This window comes from Podarcis muralis, chromosome 2 (genome assembly GCF_964188315.1).
Source record: "Podarcis muralis chromosome 2, rPodMur119.hap1.1, whole genome shotgun sequence".
In the NCBI taxonomy this organism is placed as follows: Eukaryota; Metazoa; Chordata; class Lepidosauria; order Squamata; family Lacertidae; genus Podarcis; species Podarcis muralis.
This window is the reverse complement of record NC_135656.1, coordinates 52,956,555-52,982,861: the sequence shown is the minus strand read 5'-3', so window position 1 is coordinate 52,982,861 and position 26,307 is coordinate 52,956,555. Positions and strand designations below refer to the sequence as shown.

General features: G+C 40.2%; 1 protein-coding gene across 7 annotated transcripts in view; it reads right to left on the bottom strand.

Annotated features, from left to right (window-relative positions):
* Window positions 1-1,432: 1,432 nt before the first annotated feature.
* The window catches only part of JAKMIP2 (janus kinase and microtubule interacting protein 2), a 91,555-nt gene continuing 66,680 nt past the window's right edge, over window positions 1,433-26,307 (bottom strand). For 5 of the 7 annotated variants that reach the window (XM_077924472.1, XM_028717884.2, XM_077924473.1 and 2 more), the window contains 16 exons: window positions 25,593-25,739; window positions 23,972-24,112; window positions 23,182-23,238; window positions 21,410-21,529; window positions 19,624-19,752; window positions 19,404-19,487; window positions 18,781-18,843; window positions 17,833-17,931; window positions 16,662-16,760; window positions 16,143-16,196; window positions 15,452-15,517; window positions 13,684-13,752; window positions 13,432-13,509; window positions 12,585-12,788; window positions 11,346-11,411; window positions 1,433-8,610 (listed from right to left, as the gene is read on the bottom strand). In XM_077924472.1, coding sequence (XP_077780598.1) covers window positions 8,503-8,610; window positions 11,346-11,411; window positions 12,585-12,788; window positions 13,432-13,509; window positions 13,684-13,752; window positions 15,452-15,517; window positions 16,143-16,196; window positions 16,662-16,760; window positions 17,833-17,931; window positions 18,781-18,843; window positions 19,404-19,487; window positions 19,624-19,752; window positions 21,410-21,529; window positions 23,182-23,238; window positions 23,972-24,112; window positions 25,593-25,739 — 1,584 coding nt within the window. In that variant the 3' untranslated portion in view covers window positions 1,433-8,502. Of the gene's footprint in view, window positions 8,611-9,176; window positions 9,754-11,345; window positions 11,412-12,584; window positions 12,789-13,431; window positions 13,510-13,683; window positions 13,753-15,451; window positions 15,518-16,142; window positions 16,197-16,661; window positions 16,761-17,832; window positions 17,932-18,780; window positions 18,844-19,403; window positions 19,488-19,623; window positions 19,753-21,409; window positions 21,530-23,181; window positions 23,239-23,971; window positions 24,113-25,592; window positions 25,740-26,307 lie in introns of all 7 variants that reach the window. The other 2 variants (XM_028717882.2, XR_003705211.2) reach the window with 2 other exon arrangements.

Here is a 26,307-nt window from a genome sequence, read left to right as displayed (position 1 = left end):
TGGAAAGAATCAGAATCTCTTTCTAGAATTCTGATATCTGAGTCCCTTTTAACTACGGATGCCATAGATTTCATACATGCTAAGTGTGTGCTTTACCACTGTACTGTGAAATCTCATGTAACACTAGTAATCTTCGGTGTTTTAAGACCCGGGACCCACTTTTAACCCGAAAATGCATTTGAAGATCCCATTAATAAAAAAAAAGGGTTCAGGAGCGGGTGGCACTGTGGTCTAAGCCACTGAGCCTCTTGGGCTTGCTGATAAGAAGGTTGGCGGTTCAAATCCCCGCAACAGGGTGACCTTCCGTTACTCTGTCCCAGCCCCTGCCAACCTAGCAGTTCGAAAGCACACCACTGCAAGTAGATAAATAGGTACCACTGTGGCAGGAAGGTAAACGGCATTTCCATGTGCTCTGGCTTCTGTCACGGTGTCCTGTTGCACCAGAAGCGGTTTTGTCATGCTGGCCACATGACCCAGAAAGCTCTCTGCCGACAAACACCCGCTTCCTTGGACTGAAAAGTGAGATGAGCACTGCAACCCCATGGTCACCTTTGACTGGACTTAACTGTCCAGGGGTCCTTTACCTTTACCTAAAAATATATATGCTTATATACTGTATTTGTATGGTGATGGTGCTACTTTTGTGACCCACTTTAGATCACTCTGCGACCTGGTAGTAGATGCCAACTTACCACTTGAAGACCACTTTCCTACATACAATCGTACCTTGGAAGTTGAATGGAATCCATTCCGGAAGTCCGTTTGACTTCCAGAACATTCGGAAACCAAAGTGTGGCCTCTGGTTGCCTGCAGGAAGCTCCTGCAGCCAATCAGAACCCATGGAAGCCCTGTCGGATGTTCCAGGGGGGCGCTGAGGAGTTGTTGTTTTCTGAAAAGGGGGCGGTAGGCTAAATAAGTCTGGGGATCTCTGCTATATGCTGTGAGCTAAATCATAGATCAGTTTTACCATTAATTAAAACATCCAACTTTTTTTTGAAACCATTTAGCTTCTGTTCGTGGCTTAGGAGGTTTCCCATCATTCTGCCACTAGAACATCTGGCTGCTGACTCCGCTGCTAAATTCCTGAAAATAAAGCTGAATGGGGCTCAGGACTGCATGGGAGACTATTACCTAAATCTTAATGGTGGAGAAGATTCACTCTGCCCATGCTCAAATGCACATCTTTATATGTTCTTTTTATGTTGCAGGACCAACTTTATTATCACTGCATATGTTGAAAACAAGTCCTGAGGCTGATCCCTGATGATCCCTGGCACAACTCCTGAAACTTGTTATTTTCTCACACTCTGCTCACTTTCCTGTGAAAATATAGCACATGGCAGGAAGCAGGTGTGTTGCTTTATTACTGTCTCTGTATTGTTTCAAAATAGATTTCAAACAAGCTGTGGATAACACATCCATTAATGTAAAGTGAAGTTTTAAAAAATGCTGCTGTTTTATTTTTATTTTTTTTATACAAACTAAAACACCAGAGGTCATTGAATCCTATATTAAATACATAAATTAAAAAATAACCATTCATAAAACTTTACATACAATAAGGATTCTCATCTACACGTTAATACGTACAGTACATATACATGGCCGCAGTGTTTATCAAAGGGTCATTCTGCCAAATAATTTACAATTCTCTTCTGGAATTATAGACACAAAAATGGGATCAATTTATATACAGGGAGATGCAGTGGAGAGAAAGTGGAACTTTTGTCCAACGCAGGAGCAATTTGCTGAATCTAAATGCAGTGGGATTAAAAAGGGGTTGGCTAGCTTAGTCCAAACGGGATAGAGCAGAGAGAAACACTTTGGAGATTCACAGTGTCTTCATACTGCCCTCAAATCGAGAAACTGGGAAGTTTGCTGTAGTTACAAGTAAACTATATAATGTGCCCTTTTGATATGTCAAAAGAGAAGGCTTGCCACTGTGATCCATGTGAGTAGTAATACTGCTGAACTGCGTGATGTGGGACTATCTTTTGCCCAGAGTTTGCCATTCAAAGCATTTCCCCCTTATGTGCACTTCAAAGGTCAGTTTGAGGGGTCTTTCTCCATGCTCCTTGTCAATTGAGGGGCCACATGGCAAAAAAGAGCCCGAAAAGAGTCACACGCTGAGGTTAAAAAGAAAACATTTGAATTGTCAATGAGATGCCAAACTGAAACAAGAGGAACTGCTCAAACTGGGCGGTGCCGTGGACTCCATTTCAGGAAAAGGCTCAGTGGACACTGATTCGCCCCACCCACTTTGAATGCTCCATAACTTCTTTTGGAATTTGGAAGTCCTGATTCCACTTGTCTGAAGTACCAGATTCTGGTGAGTCCAGGCCACCTCTGGCTTTGATGATGCACTAGGTCTATCTGTACATGCACAGAGAGGCCTGCTTAGCTGGGAATGGTGCAACGGCTGCAGTTTCACTGCAGGGTGGAACTGCAGATTTGCCACCAAATTCCCCAGGAGCTGAAAGTCATGCCATTCATTCACACTAGTCACATCACCTTTGAACCACCCTTGGCCCCACATCCTCATTCTTAGAATTGGAAGTACACTTTTTTTTATAAGATCTAAGAGCATCCTACTATATACACTGGAGATAGATATATGTACAGTAACATATGCATGTATTTGCTTCTACGTACATATTTCAAAAGGTGAACTCATTTTGATCAGCAGAGGGTTTGCAAAGTCAGTGTCAAGAATATTAGGCACAGATTGTGTTGCACTGAAGAGAGAGAAAAGCGCCTCCAAAGTCTACAGAGCAAATCCGACAGACCACTCTGTACTATATGAGTCACAGAATTGTCACCAAGGGGCTGGGGGTTGTCCACCCTCCTTCAGAGCCTTAATGAAAGTTGGCTGAATGTATTAGAGAAAGTGAGATGAACATGCATACACAAGGAACATATTTCAATACCAAAGACAGAACTGAAAACGTAAATTTCTTCAGCATGCTAAGAATGCTGTGGAACATCACCTTAAGCAGTTCCATCTTCCCATGGAAGGACTGGAAAAACCATGGAAATCCATGAAAATTTAGCCATTCATTTAAGTAGAAATCAAACTATGTCTCGTAACAAGAACAGTGTGACAGAAGACAAAATGCCATAGACTGACAAAGCAACCTTCTTGTCTATAGCTGAAGACCCATGGGTCTTTACAGGAACCAAATCTGAGTTACTCAATACTGGAGATCCCAAATGGTAAAAATGCATAAAATTGAAAGACATAGGCATGTAAATTACACATTATATGAATGATATTTGCAGTAGATCAGAACAGAGAACATGGTAGGCATATACAAGATTAAAACATAAGGTCACATCAGACAGTTGTTATCCAATGAAGGTACAAGTTGTTCATATTTGGACTGTTTTTTTATTGATGTATTCAGAGGAATAATTGGCACCACCTGTGGTAACTGGCATGTGGGCACACAAGGCAAATTTCCATATGTTAAAAGCACTCTAAAGTGCGAAACTGGGTATTCAGGAAGCAGTCCTATAATGGTGTACATTTCAAACAAAACAAAAATGGATATAGCAAAAATGGCAGCACTGGCCCAAAGACCCCGTGGTACAATGAAAATCATATTGCAGCATTCTGGGCTGCTATTGCAGGATTCTAAAGGGTCTTAATTCCAAGCCACATGTTTGGGAAATGCTATAAATTGAGTGGCATAGTACCAATGTTATTTGCCCCTACATATGACTGCCATAATTATTTGCATATTTTAGAATTCAGGGATGTAGTGTTAAAGGGCAATGCATGTTTTACATTGCAAATATTGCATCAGTGCTAACGAGAGAAAATATAAGACGGTCACAGGACCTGTCTGTGTGTGTGTGTGTGTGTGTGTGTGTGTGTGTGTATGCCTGTATTTTTAGCAATGGAAATCTGGCTCGATGGGATGAACAACACTCTCTCCCTGAAAGAATGGGAAATATTTTGTATACTGAAGGTGGATTCCACAGTAATTACAGGGCCTCAGACAATTTGAAGATAAGGTAAGAATTACCATAAAATGGCATCTCATAAACTGTATTTCATCTGACAGCAGTTATTTCCACTGGGGGAATAAAGATAATTGTGTGGGTATTCCATTTGCCTACATGGCTCTTTTTCACTCCTGGCCCCAATTCATGAAAACAAAAATTCCATCAACCAGCCATTTTCTCTTACCATCAGTGATATGCATACTTTTTGCTAGATTCCAGAAAATTGAAATTGCAGAAAATTGAAAATTGTAGATCCCATTCTGGGCAGTGTTATTGTTAATTTAAAGAGTGCTGATAAAGGGATATATTTCTCAGGTAAATATTTATCCACTCACCAGGGATATGGTAGTAAACCTGCAATGCCTAGAATTCTGAGATGTCAAATGAAATGTACACAAAAATGGAGACGATAAATAATAAGAGCACACGAAACATAAAATGGAGGTTGGTTTTCATTTTGCTGGGAGAATGCAAGTGGTACCTGAGAACTGTATTCACTCAACAGGTTAGCACAAGCACCTTTCAGCAAGTCCTAACTTTAAAAGCTGTTGAGCTTTTTGTGCGGCAAAGTTGTTGAGCTTTATTGGGGGAAGGGCAAAGTTGTTGAGCTGTTTTTGAGGCTATGCTTCTCCATTGAGGGTTTTGCCTGGGGAATAAATGAAAGCAACCGTAATTTCTGAGCACAATTTTCAGATTGCTGTGCAGTATCTCTTGTAGATATTTTTAATGTTTTTTGCTTGTGCAGTTTTATGCAAATGTGAAGGATCAAACGATAGATAGATAATAGATAGATGATAGATTGATTGCTATGGCTTCCTCTTCCATTCAGGGGCATGCCAGAAATAGCGGAGCACAGCAGAAAAAGAAATGAATGTTTTGAAGAAGCATGGAAATGAGAGTAGTAGATAGTGATGAATGATCCACTCAAAGACACTGGAACAAAATAAGTGGAGTGTTTTGGAGCCTGATTCCCCACAATTTATTGGATTATCCCCATTTTGGGTAAACTGGGAATTTTCTGGGGGAAAGCGTTGAGATTAGTGTTGAGATTCGTCACGTGGACTACGTAATTTAAACAGGAATGGCAAAAGCTGCAAACACACAGTGTGGACATGCCCTGCAACACATACTGCATCTTGTAAGGTTCCATGTAAATTGCAGCAGAAGTAAGCTGATTTAGCCTTCTGGTATTCCAAAGCGCAAAGGAAATAGCTTCAAAGAAAATCACAGCCCTGTTCTGCAGGGAAGATTTACTGTAGGTGCCTTTTCATAGCCTTAACCTGACTTGACAGAATCAATCCACACTGTGGTAAGACAAAGCAAGCTCTTTTTCAGTATTTAGGTCAGGTGCAGAAGACAATGCTGGCTACTCAGCATCTTGTATGGGAGATACAACTCTTTGTGGTGCAGCAAACCTCTGCACAAGAATTTTGGGACCAAATTCAGGTTTAACGTTGGGAAGTAAACTCTATCCTGGCTTCTCACAAGATGCTAAGAGACAAATGAGTGTGACGCATAGAAAAGTAATGATAGCAAGCAGATAGAAAACCACAGTGTTTTGTTTCCAAACTGAGATGTTACAAACTTTGCTCAGCAAAGTACCTTAACCATTCAGTACCGATCTGCACTCATCATATTGCAAAAGGGACATAATATAATGGACAAGACGCAGAAAATGGATAGAGCTTCTATCACTTTAAGTGACAGAACACAGCAAGCTGTTCCTTACTGACAGGATCAATTATGGTAGGCAAGCTTCTCTGAAGGACCAATTTCTTACCGCTACTGATTTTGCTGAGTGCTATTCCTTTGTGGTGGAGGAAAGTGACACCTATGGAACCTTTGTCTCATTTTATGCTCTGTGGTGATCTAAGATTAATTCTACTGATGTAGAATAGAACATCCCTATTTTCTGAGGAATATTGGAGGGTATGAAAGTATTGCTAGTAATCAGCCATGGGCTTGGAGCATTGAATGCTGGAAGATGTAGTGTGAGAGGACAAGGGACAGAGCTAGAGGAGGAGTGACTCTGAACCTAGGTTGTAATCAGAACTGTACAGAATCTCTTATGTAAGTTTTACTTTAGCAATAAAGCATGTTAGAATGTAACCTTCAATGCATCTGTTTTCTGACAAGCTGTTACAAGGGATCATGGACACATCTGAGAAACAGAGCTTGTGAGCCTTTGGCTGGGAGAAAACGCACACATAAACTTTGCTTTGCCATGGGGTCTGAATAAAAGTCGAATCCAGTGGAATTAAAATGGATCCTGTTGAATTTGCATGTTTTTATACCCTCCAGTCCCCTAAACCATCATCAAGTTAAAGCCAACCTTGGTAGACTGCACAATAAAGAAGACAGATCCAGGGCTTGCCAATATGATAAAAAACATGGATCCAAGGCACGAATCCTCATTATTTGTAATAATAACAAAACCACCAAGAAGTCACAAAACACACCTAAGGTCACAGAGGTGACCTATGACATGACTGGTGGTTTGGATGGGATCCATGCCTCACATCCATACTTTGCACCATGGCAGTAACTGAAAGTGCAAGATCTGTGGTTCTTAATACTTCCTCTTTCATTTCTATGTGCTTTTCCAGGTAGGTGGGAGGTCACCACCTCATAAGGAGGATCTTAAAACCTTCATGGGCACCAGGGGCAGTTGCATGGGTAACCCTAGCCACATAGCTTCATGCTTTCAAGGTGTTGCTGCGGCAAACTCAACTGATATAAGACTAACATTGCGGTGCGGATCTACTGTAGGTAAGAATGTTGTTCATCCCTTCATTACTGATTTTCTTGATTGTATGAATGTTTGGTACTGTGCCTTTACAAGGCACTAACAGGAGGACAGTTCTGAGCAGGTAGGGGTGATAAATGTGCATGAATGTTAGACATGATGGCATGGCAATGAACCAATGGGTGCTCTTGCAGTATTCCAGCATTTAAAAAATCAGAGACTTTGCTTTATGTCTGTATGAAGCCCCCATTTTGAATGCTAAGCAATGCATAGCATAATCTTATGTTGGCCACTGTTATTAGGAGCAAACAACCACAAGCAAATTCTATGCTTGCCGTATTCATATTTCTAAATGTATTTAAATTCTGCAGGTGCACAGGTGGAAGATAAGTCCTTGCTTTTTCTCCCATCTCTGTAAGGGAGAAGAGGCATAAGGTGGTAAAATGGAAGAGAAGGTCAGTGCAGGCTTCTGGGAACAGAGCTGAGGTTCTCCGCACGCTATATAACAAACCAGGCTCTACTGCTGCCTTCAGCACAGGGATGACATCCGCCCTCAATGCACGTTGCCAGTCATCAGAACTTCTTCAAACACAAACCAAGGATTCCAAGCAGGAATTTCCACAAGCAGGTGCTACATCCAACAAGAAACCTTGCAAAATCAAGTGAGAGTTATTTGTCACCTGGAAGATAAATGCTGCATTAAAAGGCAGGCCTTGATGATGAACGCAAGCCTAATCTCAACAGCAAGATATGTACTGGTCATGTATGGGTGAGATAATAAAGGGTACATCCTAGGTTTCATCGTTTTGGTTCATGCGGCCAACTGGGAAAACACAACATGACAGGGGAAAACAAATTGTTTAGGAGGATTTCACTTGTACAAGTGAGTGGAGGCAGAAACTCTTCGGAAGCTGAGGTTAGATTAACAGGCATTTGCTTCCTCTCTGACACAGCTATTTCTTTGTCGGAGGACCTTTCCGCCCCATTCCAGTGGCCGAAGATACATTAAACGGTTAGTGAAATGAGTGTTGCGTCCTTGTCAAGTTCTTCACTTGATGTAACAGCCATCCTCCCTTTGCAGAAGGACCCTGGCGACAAATAAGGCTACAGCATTGTTAGGAATCCTCAAGAGCACTGTCAGGCATTCTCACTAGATGGATCACCCATGCTATACTGCAAGCAGCAGTAGATTAACATTCCAACCACGTCTATCCCATTGTCAGTTTCAAACCATTATGAAACAAAAACAGAGTATGTTTCCCCCCCTTTTGTTCACATTGCAGCTGTCATTGTTCCTGAGTTTAAAATCAGAGAGAGAGAGAGAGAGAGAGAAAGCGTCCCTGTATTAAGAAAGCCAGACTTTCCACATCAACTGTTTTATTGTCACTGTCCCCTTAAGAGTCCTGGATACGTTTCTTCTGCTCTGTCCCCTTTATTATCGATGACTTTCATGGGAAGTTGGTGTCCGTGTTTAAAATAACCCCCCTGCACAGCAGGGATAGATTGTTCATAGTAACTTTGGTTCCTTGCCTGGCATACCTTTACTCAATCGACTGAATGTGGTTTGCTTGCTGATTCTTCACCATAAAAAATAAAATAAAAATCCTAGTGATATATGCTGATGGCATATTTGTCTCCCTCCTTATAGAATGTTATTAAGTGCAGCATATCTTGTAGCTTTAGACAGGGAACTGTCAAGTAACAAATCTTGAAGTAATGGCTTAAAACTACATGGTGGGTGTGGTCTCTCAGTGACAGAGTGTCGCTTTGTTTTGCAATGGTTGTAAACAGTGTTCTCTTCTTCGTGTGTTTGGAAGCATCTGCCCTTTGAGGACTTTTCTGTATAGCCAATCGCTCTAGAAAGCAAGAGAAAAGCATGTCTGGTAAAAGGGGACCATTCAAATGACCTCTCTAATTAAAGAGTAGCACCCGCTTCCAGTCTCTCTGCTCTCCCCTCTCCTTCCATCTCCTCCCTCTTCTAAGCATCTCTGGACCATTTACATGGCTCTAATGCCCAGCTAGGCCCTCTCTTGCCCAGCTGGCAGCAATCATGGCTACACCTGATCGTGGTGCTGGCTGGTAAGCAAACAGCACCCACAAGTGATGTCATCACAGTGGGCAATGACACTTGTGACCTTCCTGGCTCGTCTCCCACACCAGTTTGGAGAGAGTGGGGCATAGTGGCGATTGCTGGCAGCTTGCTACAACCTATACAAATCAAAGTAAAATGTCAACTGTTAATAAGGAGACTTGAAAAGCAACCAGATATGTGTCTTCCTTTATATTTATTTAGAAGACACCAATCTTTAAATTTAAAATTTGGGGGTATTTTTTCTACTTCGATAGTGTCTTCAAAGACAGTTCAGTCTAGGTGAGTAGCTATTAGTTTATTATACTCTAAAGACATAAAGAGAAGTCAAACCATGAAATCTTTTGTTGTTGTTGTTGTTCTGCATCTTAAGCTAGTCACTCCAAATGATGACTTACGGTTCACACTCTATATTACCAAAAGCTGGTGCTATGGAAAATAATGAGGGAAGGATTGCTGGACAGAGGACAAAGGTTAGAAGCAACCAATAATATATTCTGGACAAAGGCAACATTCCACATTTCCTTAGGGTCACCACACATTACAGCAACCATCTAATGTAAAGTCTGAGTGCAATAAATGTGTTTACAAACACATACAACAGAAAGGTCCACTCAGGGAGCTGAGATTGGCTACAACTTCCTGTGGAAAACTCAAGTTGGCCTCTGCATAATGTATGAAATGGCCCTTTGTAGAAGGTCTGAAACACACTTGATTGATCTTGTTTCTGGATCAACATTGGTTTAGATATTCAGCTGTGCTGCTTTGGATAAGAACCTGGAAAGAGGTATGTGTGTGGCTTAGTATTTTAAGGGAAAACAAAGAAAGCAGTCTTACCTTTCAAGAGGCACATTTGACATCAAGGCCAAAGAATAAAGGCAAGAGAGAAGAACAAGAACAGAAAAAGAAACTGCAGAGGAAGAGGAAAAGAACACATTATTTTTCGGGGATATAATATTTATTTTCACTATGATGTATGTGATAAGGATCTAACTCCATTAGACATGTGATTACAATGATTATACTTCCAGTAAACCTTTTCTCCTGGAAGTGATACATCACTTAGACTATAGGGTTGCGTCCATTTTGTTAACATTTAACTGGCACAAATCATTATTAAAGGCCTCGTGCTTAGTAGCTTGGCAGATTTCCATGGAAATCAGCCTGTTAGGCTGACTTTGAATAGTTGGGGATTTATGATCTGATAAAGAAGTGTGGTCTCAGATGCACATGTAGGAATCAAAATTCATGTCACTGAAAGAACCCAATTTGAGGGCACAAGAATGGGTTTTGAAGTGCAATTTTTATTTCCTTGGGTGCACTGGAGCTCCCATGTCTTGATCACAACACAGGGTTAGAGTGGAAGACTGGACAGCCTGCATAAATCTGTACTAGCAAAATGATAGAATGATACATTTTGGTCATGCAAAAATAGTAAATAGGGAAAGCCTTTGTATTATGAACATCAACTATTTGTGCTTAACCATGATGGAAAATCTTTTGGGTTGATTCTTTTCCCTGAAACGATTTCCATCATGATGGCATAGGTGGATTAGCGCCAATATTTTGCTTTGATTTTCACACAGAGATTAAAGGCTGGATGGCTTCTTCAGTTAAAATCCATTTGCTGCTGTGAAGTGCACTACCAGCTGTCTGATTAATTAACAGGAAGGAAAAAAATCCGATGAAGGGTAGACTGACTTAAAAACAAAAACTGCTCTTGATCAGCCATTACACAAATATGGGCAAATCTGCAAGTCTGAATCACAACTAATATCTCAGGCCAGTGTTTCTTTCCCTTTGTAAATTTTAAAATAGGATAGCAGTAAATAGACACTAGTGCTGAGCTGAAAGTTATTTAAAGAACATTTTTTTCACTCATCCTGGAGGGTTGGAAGGTATCCTGAAACTTATTTCTCCTTCCATAGTCCTCTATCACTTTTCTCCAGTGTTGGAGTGATTATGTGCGTGTTGCTACAAAGCACAATTATTCTTCAAAGTTCTTTCCTACCTAGAAGATGCCAAAGTCAGGGTTTTTTGCTCCTGCCCTCATTCTGATGGTGTCAGCCTGAAGCCAAATCAAAGTAAGGGCAGGTACAGAAAGTTTTCAGCCCTTACTCTGATATCTTCTAGGTGGGGAGGAAACAAAATAGCATCCAGTAACAATGGGGAGCAAGAACCATGCTTGCTGGGTAGTGGGGCATATTCTTTACACCTGTTCACATGTTCATTTCAAATATCCACAATGAGTCATGGGGGCACTGAAGTGAAGGAGGGAGTATTTTGGCTCAGCTCTATCAGAAACAGCTGATTTCCAATAGAAAGGTAGAGGTTTACAGAAAAGCCTCTGCAAAATTTCATGGAGTACAATCTGTAGAGTAAAAAATGCAAAGCAACAGAACAATTAATTAACACCAATTATACTTAATAAACCGGAAAGGAACACATAAAATATTAAACTATCTAGGCTTCTACACATTTTAAAATATGTAAATAACCAACCTTTTCTTCTAAATCCTTGATCTGTCTCTTCTGGATGTCAGTTTTATCTTCTAAATCTCTGATCCTCTAGAAATAAAATGCACACATAAAAAGAGAAAGAAACTTTAGGTTTGCTGAATTTTGACAGAGAAAATACCATTTAAGATTTCTAAATTAAGAACTTGTATTGATGGTGAGCAGTTAATGTGCACTCTACTTACAGTGCAATCTGATACCTGTCTACTCAGAAATAAGTCCTATTGAATAATAATTTATTATTTATACCCCGCCCATCTGGCTGAGTTTCCCCAGCCACTCTGGGCGGCTCCCAATCAGTGTTAAAAACAGTACAGCGTTACATATTAAAAACTTCCCTGAACAGGGCTGCCTTAAGATGTCTTCTGAATGTCAGGTAATTATTTATCTCCTTGACATCTGATGGGAGGGCGTTCCACAGGGAGGGCGCCACTACCGAGAAGGCCCTCTGTCTGGTTCCCTGTAGCCTCACTTCTCGCAATGAGGGAACCGCCAGAAGGCCCTTGGAGCTGGACGTCAGTGTCCGGGCTGAACGATGGGGTGGAGACGCTCCTTCAGGTATACAGGACCGAGGCCGTTTAGGGCTTTAAAAGTCAGCACCAACACTTTGAATCGTGCTCGGAAACGTACTGGGAGCCAATGCAGATGTCTCAGAACCGGTGTTATGTGGTCCCGGCGGCCACTCCCAGTCACCAGTCTAGCTGCCGCATTCTGGATTAATTGCAGTTTCCGGGTCACCAGAAGTGAATATACGATCACAGACTCAAAATGTCAAAAATAAGTTTGGGTTTCCTTAATTTCTGCAAATGAGTAAAGCATGTACTTACTTATTTACCACTTGGAGTTCCTCTGGACAACCTGTTTATTGAACTTTCATCCTAATTTGCTTGTGGGATGTTTATTTTGTAAATCATTGGTTCATTTCCCACTTTTCAATGCATTACTTTCCTAACTGCAAAAAATCCATTTCTTTTTTTAAGTAGGTCTGTTGCACTAGGGTGACAGAGTGCTTTTATTCTTTAATTGTGTGAACCCAAATTTCCTGGTATGATTCCATCCTGTGAAATACTGCCAGTCTGGAGGTGCCTTATGTAATGCAAAATCCACAGGTCTACCTGATTTGTTGCTGGTGTTTTACGGGGCAAATGCATTGGCCATGAAACAGTGGACAACAATGCCAATTTTTGCAAGATAAAACCTAATAGTATTTCTTCTGAATCTCACCTGATGTGCCTGCTGAAGCAACTCCATTCTCTCCTGCAAGATCTGGCAATCATATTCTCTGCTTTTTCTCAGCATCTGCCGTCTTAATTTTTCGACAGCGGTCCTAAGTTCCTCCTGCTGCTTCTCACTGAGCAGTTCTCCAAACTTGATCACTGTTTCTTGCTGCAAAGCGTTGTACAAAGTGGCTTCAAGCTCCTGGATTCTCTAAGCAATGGAAGAGGAAAAGGTGTATAACCTCACATTAAACCACTTGGGTAGGTATAATCCTGAGTTTCCTTAACATGCATATGTTTAAAAACTATGATGTGGAAGAACAAGGTGGCTAGACTGGAGGAGTCAAAATGAAAACGGAAAGTTTGTGATAGTTTTTTGTCTCTCTCTCTTTCTTGGTGTGTGTATATGTGTATATATAGTGTATTAATTAGTCTCTAGAATTTGGTGAATGATAACAATTCTACATGAAGGTCTAAAATCATCTACCTGCCTACACACCTAGACGTACTGTAGTGAATGCTTACAGTCACATTTAGATTTTCCCATTCACTTCAACAGCAGATGTAACTCTGCACATAGAGAACAATATGCACCCTTTTCTGCCATTATGCCCACGGAAGCTCCATGTAGGCAATGGAGCTTTCGCATATGCAAGATACCCATAGCTCAGGCTGATTTCTTTCCCTCCCACCCCCGCAACAGGGAAAATGCTCTACCTTCTAAAAACCCAAACACACACACCGAGTTCCAATGGCTGACATGAGAATGTACCCCCAAATACATTGAGGTGCATGTAATCAGTGTTCTGAGACCTATGTGCTGGTGTTCATTCCAGCTCTTGCTTTCAACTTACCATATAGGCCTGGTCAAGAGCTTGTTTCCTGTAGTCCAGTTCTTCCTCTAGATAACCTTTTATTTTACAGAACTGCTCCTACAATGAAGGATGATTTTGGGAAAAAACAAACAAACCCACATGTTAATTATTCAAAAGCTGTAGCATTTGATGCTCAGAATCATTCAGGAAATAAATAATAAAATGTGTGATGTATGTATGGGACAAAGATTGCAACAATTACAAGGTCTAGTTTATGTTTTTTTCCCCTACCATGTCACTCTCCAGCTCCATCATCTTCTGGTGCAGAGCTGCCTCAGCCCCTTCAATCTGCTGTATCCACTAGAAAAAGGAGCAAGGCCAAAAAGTTATTTGCATCTTTTTTTCATTACTCTTGTCAAAACAAGAAACAAAGGAAATAGGAGCCTTCTGAACGGCTTTCTCTTTCAGCAGCTGTAAAGGCAGTTAATGGGATTCTAACAGATAACAGCACTGATTTTACTGACCTGTAATTCTATGCATTTGTTATCTATTAATCTTGACATTTCTTTCCTATTTCCTTCCTCCCAAAGAAGCCCAGGGCAGCAAACAACAAAGCAGCAAACCATCACAATGAAATAATAGAATGAAACAGAACATTTAGAATGTTGGGTTTATGTGGTTTTGTATTGTAGTTGTGGCTCAACCTGTAACCCGTAAGGATGTAAGTTTTCATAATGTGGATAAATAAATATCTTACTTTAGTTGTTTGCCATTAATTTGTATGAAGTGTTGGACTCGGATCCATACCTCTTTCTTCCAAATGTGGTAAGAGGCTATGGCTGCCCAGTGGTTTTAAAAAAAGAAACCCCTAATCACAGACATTTTGTTCACATCTCAAGCACTGAAAACGTGGCCTAGGGTAACAGTGGGGAACCTCTATGGCCCTCCTGAAGTTGCTAGACTACACCTCCCATTAGCCCAGACCATTGGCCATGATGGCTGAGGTTGAAGGGAGATGGAACCCAGCAATATGTAGAAGTCTACAAGTTACCCAACCTGTCCAAGAGCCAAGTCCAGGCAAGTTCTGTTTCTTAACCACTTGTGCAAATCCTTCCAAGTCTGTTCTTGTGGATATTTCCATCTTCCATCTTCCCTATGTTTGAGATATTTTTTCCTGGATACCCCATGTTTGATGTTGCTCATCTTTTCCCATTCAAAGGGCTGAGTAGTTCTGCTCCTGCTCAGAGCTCATCAGTTTATCATTTACAGCACAGGAAGAATCAGTGACAGGAAGCCATGGCACAGCAGAAGAGCATCTGCTTTGTGTGCAGGTGGGCCCAGGTTCAATCCCTGCCAGGTAGGATTGGGAGAAAACCATGTCTGAAAAATAATGGAGGGCTGCTACCAGTCAAATGTAGACAATACTGAGCTAGATGGATCAATGGTCTCAGTAAACTGCTATGTCCTATGTACCCTACTGTGGGCCTGTTCTCCATTTAAAGGGCAGTCTGTGTTAATGTGAATCACTAGTGTGTGCATCATTCTGGGTAGTAATCTCATCATTTCAAGGACAAACTCTGCTAGCTAAAGTGCATATTGCTCATTAATCTGTTGTTATTCACAGAGTGGGAGCTTTCAAGTCAAGCAAATTGTCATTTATCTGAACAATGAAATGCTGGTTTTTACTCTTCACTGTAATGAACTCTTACTGGAACTAGAATGTTAAAGTGAGCAGTGCCTTGGGCAACTGAAAGGTAGTAAACAGTCACAAAATAAAATGATTTGGCTTATATCCGAGAACCAGGCCAACATGAACAACAGGATTGATGAATGAAATTATTTAAAAAACAAACAAGCAGGAAAAAACTAATGTTTCCTTTTGTGGAGAATGCACCTGAATCATATTTTACTCTTATCCATTCTTTCATATGAAAAGACAACATACTTTTTGACAGACAGATAATATTTCAGTCTCTCCCCCTCATTCTGTGCTACATTGCTTTCCAATTAACAGCTTAAATTCATGTACACTTAAAGACACCAAGTGCCCCAAAAGTACCTTTTCTGCCAGGGACAACACGGTGCTAGCTTGAATTATGGCCACTTGCTCTTCATTTCTTAAATTCTGTAAATTTCAAAAGGCAAAAGATCAAACTGAGAAAAGCAGCAGTTGTTTGCCAAATAGGTACTCTCTCTCTCTCTCTCTTTGAGGGAGAGAATTCTGATTCAGTTTCTCCTATAGTCCAATGCATCTTAGTATCTTAGTATTCCCATGCCCCTAATGGACTTTCCCCATTCACTTAAGTGGAGGAAGCAGTTTTGTGTACAGGCAATGTGATGCACTGTGCAAAATCACATTCTCTCTTCAAATGAATGGGGAAACATGCCTGCATGGATATTACATTCTGCAGTGAGCGCAGAACTCTGTACCAGAGACAAAACCTTTCTTATCCACAAAAGGCCAGTCTTTGTAACTGACAGAAATATCTCCAAAATGCACAATTGGGCGATTCCTTTCTTGAAAACCAAACATCTCAGACAAAGTTTTCTTCCCTGTTTATCTATTTTCTTTGTAAAAAAAACCAAATCCCTTAATAAAAACTAATTTGAAAAAAAGAGATTATGAACACAGTTCTATTGCTTTCCTCTTTGATATAAACAGGTTGCTGCATTACTCTGCAGCCTTACAGGTTTCCCTTGTGGTGCTGTACATAATATTCATATTATGTACAGGTATGCATATCACTTACCCCATTGTCGCCCAAGATGTCTAACTGTTTTATAAGATCTGGAATGCTAACATCCTGTTAAAAAAAACCAAAACACTTATTAAGAACAAAAGGATCAAGGCTTTTCACAGTCAGTATAATCAACAAAACTAGAGTGCTTAAAATCATATCCAGCTCTACAGTCTACCACACTTCATTCATAAAAGCGAAACTCAAGTGTTCAATGAACTTTGGGAAGAGCTCATCAGGGTTGGGCCCACTGATCCTGTGCCCAACTTCCTTGAACTCAAAAGTCATGTGTCTTTGCATGTACATGGACTAATACACTGGATAATGGAGGGCCATGGATTAAATGTACAGACTCTATGCAAATGAGATCCTTGAATGTGCTTAAATTGGGATCACCATAATCCTAACTCCGCTTGTATCTTCATGTGTTTGTTTGTACCTAGACGAACAATTTAACAACTGAAATTAGTTCAGTTGTTTCAGAAAGGAAAAAGGATCTTTCCTTTTTTTATTGAATCCATGCTAACATACCTTGACACCTTCTTTCATGCAGTAGATCTGCAGAGCACTTACACCATCGGAGAATGGGTGGATTTGTAGATTAAATGGTGGAGACCTTCTTTCTCTTTCCTTCAAGTAAAATGTAAGAATTATGTAAGAATTAGAAGAGTTATGTACATTGAGCAGATGAAAACTTTGCTTTTTTTACCCTGTTCTTCCTTTTACCCAATTTGTTCTTCATCCTTTAATATATGCTGTGCATTTGTTTGGTTTAATGTATGTTTATAAGCTGCTTTGAGTTTGTGTAAGAAAAGCAATCAGTAGGTTCAATAATAAACAACAGATATATTTTTTGAGTAAGCGGTATATATATTTACTAAATAAAAAATAAAAATCATGAGAATGTTAATCTGAAATGAAATATTTGGGTTACCAAATGCCAGTAAGAATGTTCTCAAAAATATGCACTGGCTTTATTTATCTATCTGTTCTTACAATATTTAAATTCATTAAATATTATTTATTAAATATCATTGAAAGCAGGGGGAACCGATCTGCTATTAATGGTATTGTCAACATATATCAAAGAAGACTATTCATATGGATGATTGTGACAGATTCGGAGCCTGTTATTTATTCTGGATTAGCTGACCTACATTAAAAATGCGTGCTCTGGTGAATTTCTCAGTGAGACACTGTACTGGGGAACTCCTGAAATAGCAACACCAAGCTTGAATGTGGCGCACTGTTTGTACCTGGAGATGCTTGGTGGTGAGCCCATCTAATTATTTCTGTTGTTCTTTAACATAAGGACATACAAAGAGCTCTGCTTGTATCAGGTCAATACTAGTTCAGCATTCTGTTCTCACAGTGGCTGACCAGATGCCTATGAGATGCCTGCAAGGAGCATATGAGCATAACAGCACTCTCCCCAATTGTGCTTCCCAGCAACTGTTGTTCAGAGGGAGGGAAGGAAGGAAGGAAGGAAGGAAGGAAGGAAGGAGGCAACTTTTATTCCACACTGCTCTTCCCAGTTCAGTTATCTTTGTTCATCAATGATCATTTATATATTTTTGTGCATCTGCACTCTGTTTTTCTGTATAAAATATTCAAAGCAGCTAACAGCTTCCAAACAGCAAACCACAAACACAAAGTTATAAAAAAAAAATCATTCTGCAATAAAGGGTCCACGGCGTCTTACTTCAAGCTCCAGATTCCGAAACTCCAACAGCTCATTTTGATCTCTGGCATCCTGCAGCTCTTGCTGCAATCGATGGTTATCGATTTCCAGTTTTTCTATCTATAAGGCAAATGTAAATATATAATTAGTGGAGATTCCGGACCATGTTTGTTTAGAAGTTGGTTACCACCACTCTCTCCCCTGCAATATTCCACCCCTTCCCCAAAACGAAAGTTATCCAACTGTTTAAACTTCATTGTCAGCCTGATAATGGAAAACATAACAAAGCCTATAAAGGTTACAGGTCATGTGCTATAAACATAAATTGCCTTTAAAAATCGATGGAAATATATCAAAAGCAACCTGGCACATAAAACAAGATCTGCATGTGCTGATTTGGGACTTTTGAGGGATTCATTGTTCCTTGTGGCTAAGAGATACTTTTGAAGATTATTTTTGATGATTCATGCAGTTTTCTTGGATGACTTTTCAGTTTTCATATTTTATATTATTAAATGCATTGTGTAAGGACTGGCCTTTGAGCAAAATTGGAAGAATTCTTAGTTGCTCTGAAAGGCCAACTCTGAAGAAGGATGAAAAAAATTGCTGCTAAAAGTTACTTTTACTGTCTGATGTTGTTGGAGAGTCTCTTGTTTTATTTTTGATTACAACTACTGCCCTTTCTTTGCAATTGAGTTTCATATTGATATCTTTCATTTGTTCTTTATTTCTTGCATTTTGGAATTAATATATTTTACTTTCTTCCTATGCAAACTTCAGCAACGTTTTGATATCTGTGCTTTTTGCCTACCTGTTGGCTAGACTACTGTTTTCAGAATTTGCAGAGAAATGAAAAACTTCTTATCATGCATTTGGAATCCTGGACAGAACAAAGTGCAATGGCTCTAGTTTTCAGCACCAAATTCTACGCACTCATGTACAATCTAGAAATTCAGGTTTTGAACATACCTTATCCAAAAGCTCTTGATTCCTCTTAATAAAAAGTTGCTTATCTTCTACCCAGTGGGAGTCCTGTTTGATGGGAAGAAATATTTTAACATTAAAAGAAGTGTGATATGTAATGAAGTAGACACACTATGATGTGTATGGACACAAGTTTTTTGTTAAACGGAACTAATGCATGTCAAAGAAAATTGTATTGTGTGAATTGGCCCTGAAAGGGCTGACATTTGCAGGAGATAGGAAACCACAGTCATGATAGTAATTAAAGCCACCATGACTAAGAAAATAATGGATGTTATTTTCACTGTGCTGACTCAACTCTTATTCAGCTTTATATTGCACTTACTACCAAATTAATCCACAGTTGTGTTGTAGGAAGTGGGACATTGAAAGCAGCTACATTTAATGGGTGGGATATGTATGATCACCCAATTTGGCGTGTTGCTACAGTTTTCTGTGTATCTCTTATGGTCTTCACATGTCACCTTTCACATAGTGGAGACATGTATGCAAAGCATTTATTTCCCATACAACAAACCATGCTTCTAACAACTTCTTTATGCAAAAGCAAATCAATATTGCCTATGGGTGAAAACAGCTGTGGAAAACACCAGTTGAAAAGAATATACCTGTCCTCTCTGGGCCAGCGTTTTTTCCAGATCCTCTATTTTAGCTCTGTACCTCTGGACTTCAGCTTGGAGCTGCTCCTGTGCCTGTTAAAAAGAATAGCCACAACATTATGTAGCACAGCTATACGTTTCTTACAACATCTCTCTCCTCCTCTTCTGTTTTTAAGTTTGGGGTGTATGTTTGAGTTTTAGAGAAATGTTGCCCATGGCAAATGCTAACCTTGGCTTCTCGTTCTGCATCTATGATACCTCCTGTTTGCTCTTGCAGTAATGCATAGGCTCTCTGCAGGGCTTGGTACTCCTTTGTCAATTGTCGAAATCGCAACTCTGATTCTTCAGCTGCTAAGCTCTGCCAGAGAAATAAATAAAGGAAGTCTCAGGTGGTTATAAACTGTAGGAATGTATATTGCAAAAACTTGGAAGGATTGTATAGGGTTTTTACCATGCTGAAAGCCACATAATTTTTTGGTATTTTGTTTAGGAGTTTAATGAACACAAATTTAAAAAGAGTCACCATATCAAAATGCAACCATCAATAACATATTTTTAAAGGGAAAAGGTTTGTTTGTTGCTTCCTGGAATTTTTTTTTTTTTAAATTAAGGGAATACAATTTACATGTAACCTAAAGAGAGCATTGTTGTAGCTTGTGTTCTCTCTTATATGTGGTTTCCTTTAAAAACCAAACACTCAGTTCTCTTTCAAAAAATGTGATGTAAACATACTTAAAATGTAGTTATAACCAGTGCTTTTTTCCTAGGGGTATGCAGGGGTACACATATCCCTAAACATTTTGTGACCCTAAGTTTGGCCTCATTGAGAGGCAGTATTTCAATACGAGTAGGAAAATGAGAGTACCCCTAAACATTTTTTTAAGAAAAAAAGCACTAGTTATAACACACCAGATACAATAATTCAAAATAATTTCCCCCCACAATTTATACACCATGCTTATTTTGAGAGTTAAGCAATACTAGAACACTTGGTCAAATGGCACATGATGCTAAACAAATTTCTGAATGCCCTGACTGGAATTCTCTATTTAACTCACAGCATTTCCAAGGTGGGGCAAAACTATCAGGACTGCAACGTAGGGCAGGAAATGCGACCCCTTTTCCCATGCCGCTTCCCAGCAGAAAAAGTCCCACCTTCAACTGCTATGAGGTTTTGCTGGTTTTGCTATTACTTGCTTTGGGAGCAAATAGCAGCTGCAAGGAGGGGAGAATTTTCAGTGGGGAAATGGTACAGTCCCCCCAGTCCTGATCCTGATCCCCTCCACACATTAAACAAACAGCAGAAGTATAATTGTGGAATTCAATGTGTTGTAAACATCACATGTAGTTTGGCTCGTGTCAATTCAGCTGAATGGATTATTCAGCTGGAAAGAAGGTATTTTATCACGCTTTCAAAAAGCTGGGAATTTATTTTCTGAAAACAAAATGACACACAAGGCAAAGAATTAGCAAGAAAAACATTTAAAAACGTGAAGAAATTCACTGAAATTTACAACATTTTTTCCTCAACATGGTAGTCTTTGACAAGAAGCTAACCATACCATGGTTTACCTTTCGTTTAGGAACACAGGAAGCTGCATTAAGCTGATTCACACCATTGGTTCATCAGGTTCAGTATTATCGACACTAACAGCCAAGAGCTTTCCTGGATTTCAGACAGGGAGTCTATTCCAGCCCAACTTGGAGATGCTGGGAATTGAATCTGGGACCTTGCGCCTGCAAAGCAGATGCTCTACCACTGAGCTTTGGCCCTTTCCAATTCAATTTAAAATGCATATTTTAAATAGGTCACAAGAGAGTCCTCTGTTTCACATAGTTTATTCAACAAATACTTATCAAACAACTACATTTTGCTCAGATTTGTGCCATGTCCCAGACTTCCTGTTTTTAAAATTCCGATCAGTCACTTAATAATAAAAATAATAATTGTTGCCACTGCAGAAGTCCCCACTGCTAGCCCTTCAGGGTGTATAGTATGAGGCAAAATATCTTACTTCATCCAGGTCTTCATCTGGAGTTGCTGGTGTTCTGTCTGTCCTGAATGAAGCCATGGATGAGGTTTCTGAGTCCATGGAGTCATCATCACCCCCATAAACTGTGTCCAATATATGCCTCTGAAGGGAGGAAAAACCTCACATGAAAAAATACTGCCAGTATTGTTCCATCACCACAGGCAATAGTCAGTCATGCTTACAAGTCCAGTCATTACGTTCTTGATTCAGGCACATGGGTGAAGCCTGGCTGGCTCTGCACTGACTATTTCATCATGTCCTGCTGAGCCACAAAATCTAGACAGCAAGCTGATGTGATTGCTGTGCTGGGATCTGTACAACATGGCGTCATTGGTGGGCCCATTTCTGTTTTAGAAGTACAGTGCACACCAGAATTCCTCCTCTCACTCCCCCCAGTGTCAGAGTAGTAGCAGTCATTGTTGGACACAGCTTCACAGTGTGCTGTACAAGTGAGAGAAATCTCACTGAAATCAGTGCACAGGGGCACCAGGATTCCGTTTGCTAGCAATGGGCCCTGCACAGGGAAGGCTGCTTGATCTAGTGCAGGCTTTCATGAATGGAAATAGGAGAGGTGTGATTTTCACACACAGCCGCCCTTTCTCTTGCAGCCCCCTGTTGCACCACCTTCCACGCATTTCCAGAGAATCCCCCCAACATCTTTACAGATTTGGGGAGGCAAAGGGGGAACACAGAGGGAATCAGTGAAAATTGTTTGCCTCCCGCTTTTCTTCACACAGAATCACAGAACTGTAGCGTTGGAAGGGACCACAAGAGTGTTCTCGCCTAACCCCATGCAATTCAGGAATCACAGATGGATCAAAGAGCCTTCCTTGATCAGGAGGACGCTGCTGTATACAACCCACTGTTGTTGCACCCACTATTGATTTGTTATCAATGTATTTACATAGTTCCATCATTGTGCATGCTGCTTTACAGAGATATAAGAACTGAGATCCCTGCCCTGAGGAGCCTCCATTCTAAAATCTGACACAGGGAAAACAGAAGAGGAAGGGAAGGGGTGTGGGTGAAACAGGGAAGCAATATATGGTTGCTTCAGTTACATGTCCTTATGCTTGGTTACAGGCTTAGTTGGAGCTAAGGCACAGGAACAATGCTAAAGTAACTGCTACTTTATGAAGTAAGCCATGTTAAATCCAGTCCATCCCCCCCCCCCCAGCTTAGTGCCTTCAGACTTCCTAATTGAATTAGAAAACATCAAAGGAAAGATGAGTCATGCTGTAAGATGACAGAGCTGCTTAATCTGTGGGTTTGGATAGCAAAGTACTGGCATCAGCACTTAAAACTTGCCAAGTGAAGTGAAATTGTTTTGCAGACAGACTGATCAACGAGAATTTAAGGCACACTTGTATTGTAATGTTTCTATTCCCACATAAAGGATAAGACATCACAGGGGTGGAAAGCGTATGGGATATGCATGGTCAACTGGCAGAAGATTTGCAGCTTCTCTCTCTCTAGGGAGATGAGGTCCAGGAGTGTACTGAGCTCAACGTGCAGGTTCACAAATCTCTGCTTTTTTCACTTCTTTTTCTTCTTGGCTCCACATGCTCCACCCCTGGCAAACGCATCCTGGATTTGCTGCTATTTGTGCAAATTCATTGCCTCTATTGGCAAAACCAAGTCTGCGAGGCCTAGTGCCTTTCTCACCAAAATGCCTGCGACTCACGACATTGGGCTCTGCAATAATGAAATACAGCACAGCCTGTTTGTCCAAAACATTTCTATGCTTCGCTTACCTTGATTGGCTTGGAACTTCTTTTATGCTTCCTGCGACGAATAAGTTTCTCTCTATCCTATAGAAGAAGAGCAAGGAACAGTGAGTGCCAGGGTAGGGCAGGCTCACACTCAGGCATCAAATATATTCCCCACATTGAGAAGTCTCTAGCCCTCACCCAATGGAAGGTGGGATCTTGAGGAAATGAAGGCCATGAGTTGAAAAAGGTCAGCCACCCCTGTCATCTCTAACCATTGGTCTTGCTGGCTGGGACTAGTGTAAGATGGAGTCCAGCAAAATCTGGAAAGTTTTCTGCATCCCTGAATTAAAAACCAATCCTCATGATTATTCTGCCCGTGGTGGGTTCAGTTTGTGGCAGACTGCACCACCATCCAGCCAACAGGGCACCCACTCATGAACGGAAATCAAGGTGAAATCCATACACAACCCATAACAGTGGGAGACTAATTCATGCCATACAAATGCCAATGTTGTGTTGATATCTATTTGGATATCTGGCGGGCTTAAGTTAATGTTTAACTTTTGATGCAGTAACTGATGGTCATTGTATCCATAAAGTGAACTGATGGTTGTTTTTTGCTATTATTCATATTATTAATATATTATTTCTTTTTCTTTTTATTGTCTATAATTTCTTTGCTATGTCTGATCCTATGTGGTCTGGGAGCCTTGCTCCTGACTTCAGGATATGAGAAATGGTTCCATAATTATAGGCCATCTTGCTTTTTCATAATGATAGCTTTCAGGCGCTACTCCTCTACTTCTAATGTCTTGCAGAAGTGTCAACCTACCCGTGTCAATTCATCAATTATGTTCTGTTGTTCTATAACCTGAAGCTTCAAAAATTCAGTCTCTTGCTCTTCATTAGCTTGATCCAGGTCATTGAGAGATTTTAATTTCTTCAGAGGAGGATGTGATGTCATTTTTTCTTTCTGTGTAGCAAACAAAACAAAAGCAACCCCTGACTATTAAAAACAAGTAATTTCTTTTAAATTTCTTTTAAACAACATTTTCTGCTTCAGCAACATTTTCTGCCAGGTGTCTACAATCTGACATCCAAATTGACATGGCTATTTTTAGTATTTTCTTTTTGTTTTGTTGCCTCCTGCCTTAAGTGTGAAATCATTATGGATGTCAGGGAGTTAGGCTGCAGTTTTTCCACTTTGTGTATTTCTAGGTAGACATAAATAGTTTCTAAAAAAAGAAGTGTTCTCTTGCTATGGTCTTGAGGGTATGGCTGATATACTCCCTTATTTAGAAAACTGAACAAAACCTTGCTAGAGCTGAAAGTCCTGCACTATAGTATGAATGTTAGATTCTGTGATTTGGGCTGAGAACTTGAACACACTTATTTGGGAGTAAGTCCCTAAAATCAGTAGGACTTCTGAATATAAATGCTTAGGATTTTATTTGTTGCTTAAAATTAATTTATGCTAAAAGCAGCTTATGTTTGTAACTTTACTTCATGGAGAATTAGACATCTAGTTCTGTTGCATAAAATCATTAAAATGAATCCCGACCCATTTACTTGCAGACTAGGAATCACTGAACATATCTTTTGATATAGGCTTACAAAGTTTTTGTTTTTTCAAAAGAGAAAAGTGCAGCGGAGAGCAGGTTGGGAAATGATTTGAAACAGATCTGTGTAAATTATTCCTTGTTCTTTTTACAATGCTCTTGCTTGTCAATTACTCTTGACACAAAGAAACTTCAGGAGAAGTTTCAAGGGAAGCAAATGGAGGCAGCTTACTTGGGAATGGTTCAAACATCTCTTCTGTGGGGTGTGGTTCAAGGGAAAGAACCCCCCCCTCACCACTTCACAAAGGGAATCTTGGTGTGTGTGTGGTGTGCTGGATGTTCATGTGTACAAACGCAAGCATAGTTTAAGTGAGAATTGGGAGGCTCTCATGTAAATTTGCATGCATGGATGCTGCTCTATGCAACCTACTTAATGAGTATTAATCCTGATTTGCTTGCACAAAGTTTGCATTGGTCTTTATGACCATGTATCTGATGAATTGGACTGTAGTCCATGAAAAGCTTATGCCAGAATAAACTTCTTAAGTCTGTGAAATGCAAGAAGTTTAGGCATGCAGGTTGCTGTGTTCAGTTTGTATGCACCAGGATGTTCAATTTGGATGTGTCAAATGTCACAATGTCATAGCTACAAAGATCAGCATGAAATTGACTGGTTTTTAGCTACTGATAATTTCCCTGTTTCAAGTTTCTGAAATCTTCACACTCAGTTTTGAAGAAGGAAAAGCCTTCATCAACTAACGAGATCAAGTGTCAGCTTTGCCTTTTGCGGTTAAATCCCAGAAATTCACTGCAAAGAAAACTTATGGGCAAAAACTTGCCAATATTACGATGCACAAGTAGAAAAAAAAATTGTTCTGAACACTCAGTACAAACCATTTCTAAATTCTCCTTAGCGATTGCTTTGAGCTTCTCCTCCATGCGCTGCAACGACTGCATGAGTTCATCATTTCTCTTGGAGAGGCACTTATTTCTTTCCAGAAGAGGTTTGCATTGTTTTTCAGCTTCCCGAACACGTTTCAACTGTAACAACAATAATAACTCATAAGAGAAACCCCTTTCTTCATTTCTTCATTTGGTTTCTCATTGCTGGTGTCTACTGTGCAAGGAAAGGAATGATAACATGGTAATTCTAACTTTCATTAAAGCTGAAGGCAGAGGGTTTTTTTGTGGGGGTGGGAGATTAGAGCACTAAAGGTGCTTTGAAAGAGGATGGGGAACCTCTGGTCCTCCAGATGTTGTTGGACACTAACTCCCATCAGTCCCCAGCCAGCTTGGCCAATAGTCAGGGATGATGGGAGTTGGAGTCCAACAACATCTGCAGGGAACTGCATTGGCTGCCACTGGAGTAAATCTTGGAGGAGAGATCTTCCCCACCTCTTTAGGGAATGTGCTTGTGTTTGCCCTCTGTTTTTCCTACTCATGTGTTGCTTATTCCTTCCATCTAAAAGTGATGAGGAGCCATGTAAATCATCCATTTGGTTTATGCTGTAACCCGCCCTTTGACCCTGAGATGAAGGGTGGCGTAGAAATTTAATAAACAAAATAATAAGTCATGGCCCCTTTTAGGTCCTTTTGTTCTTTGTGATAC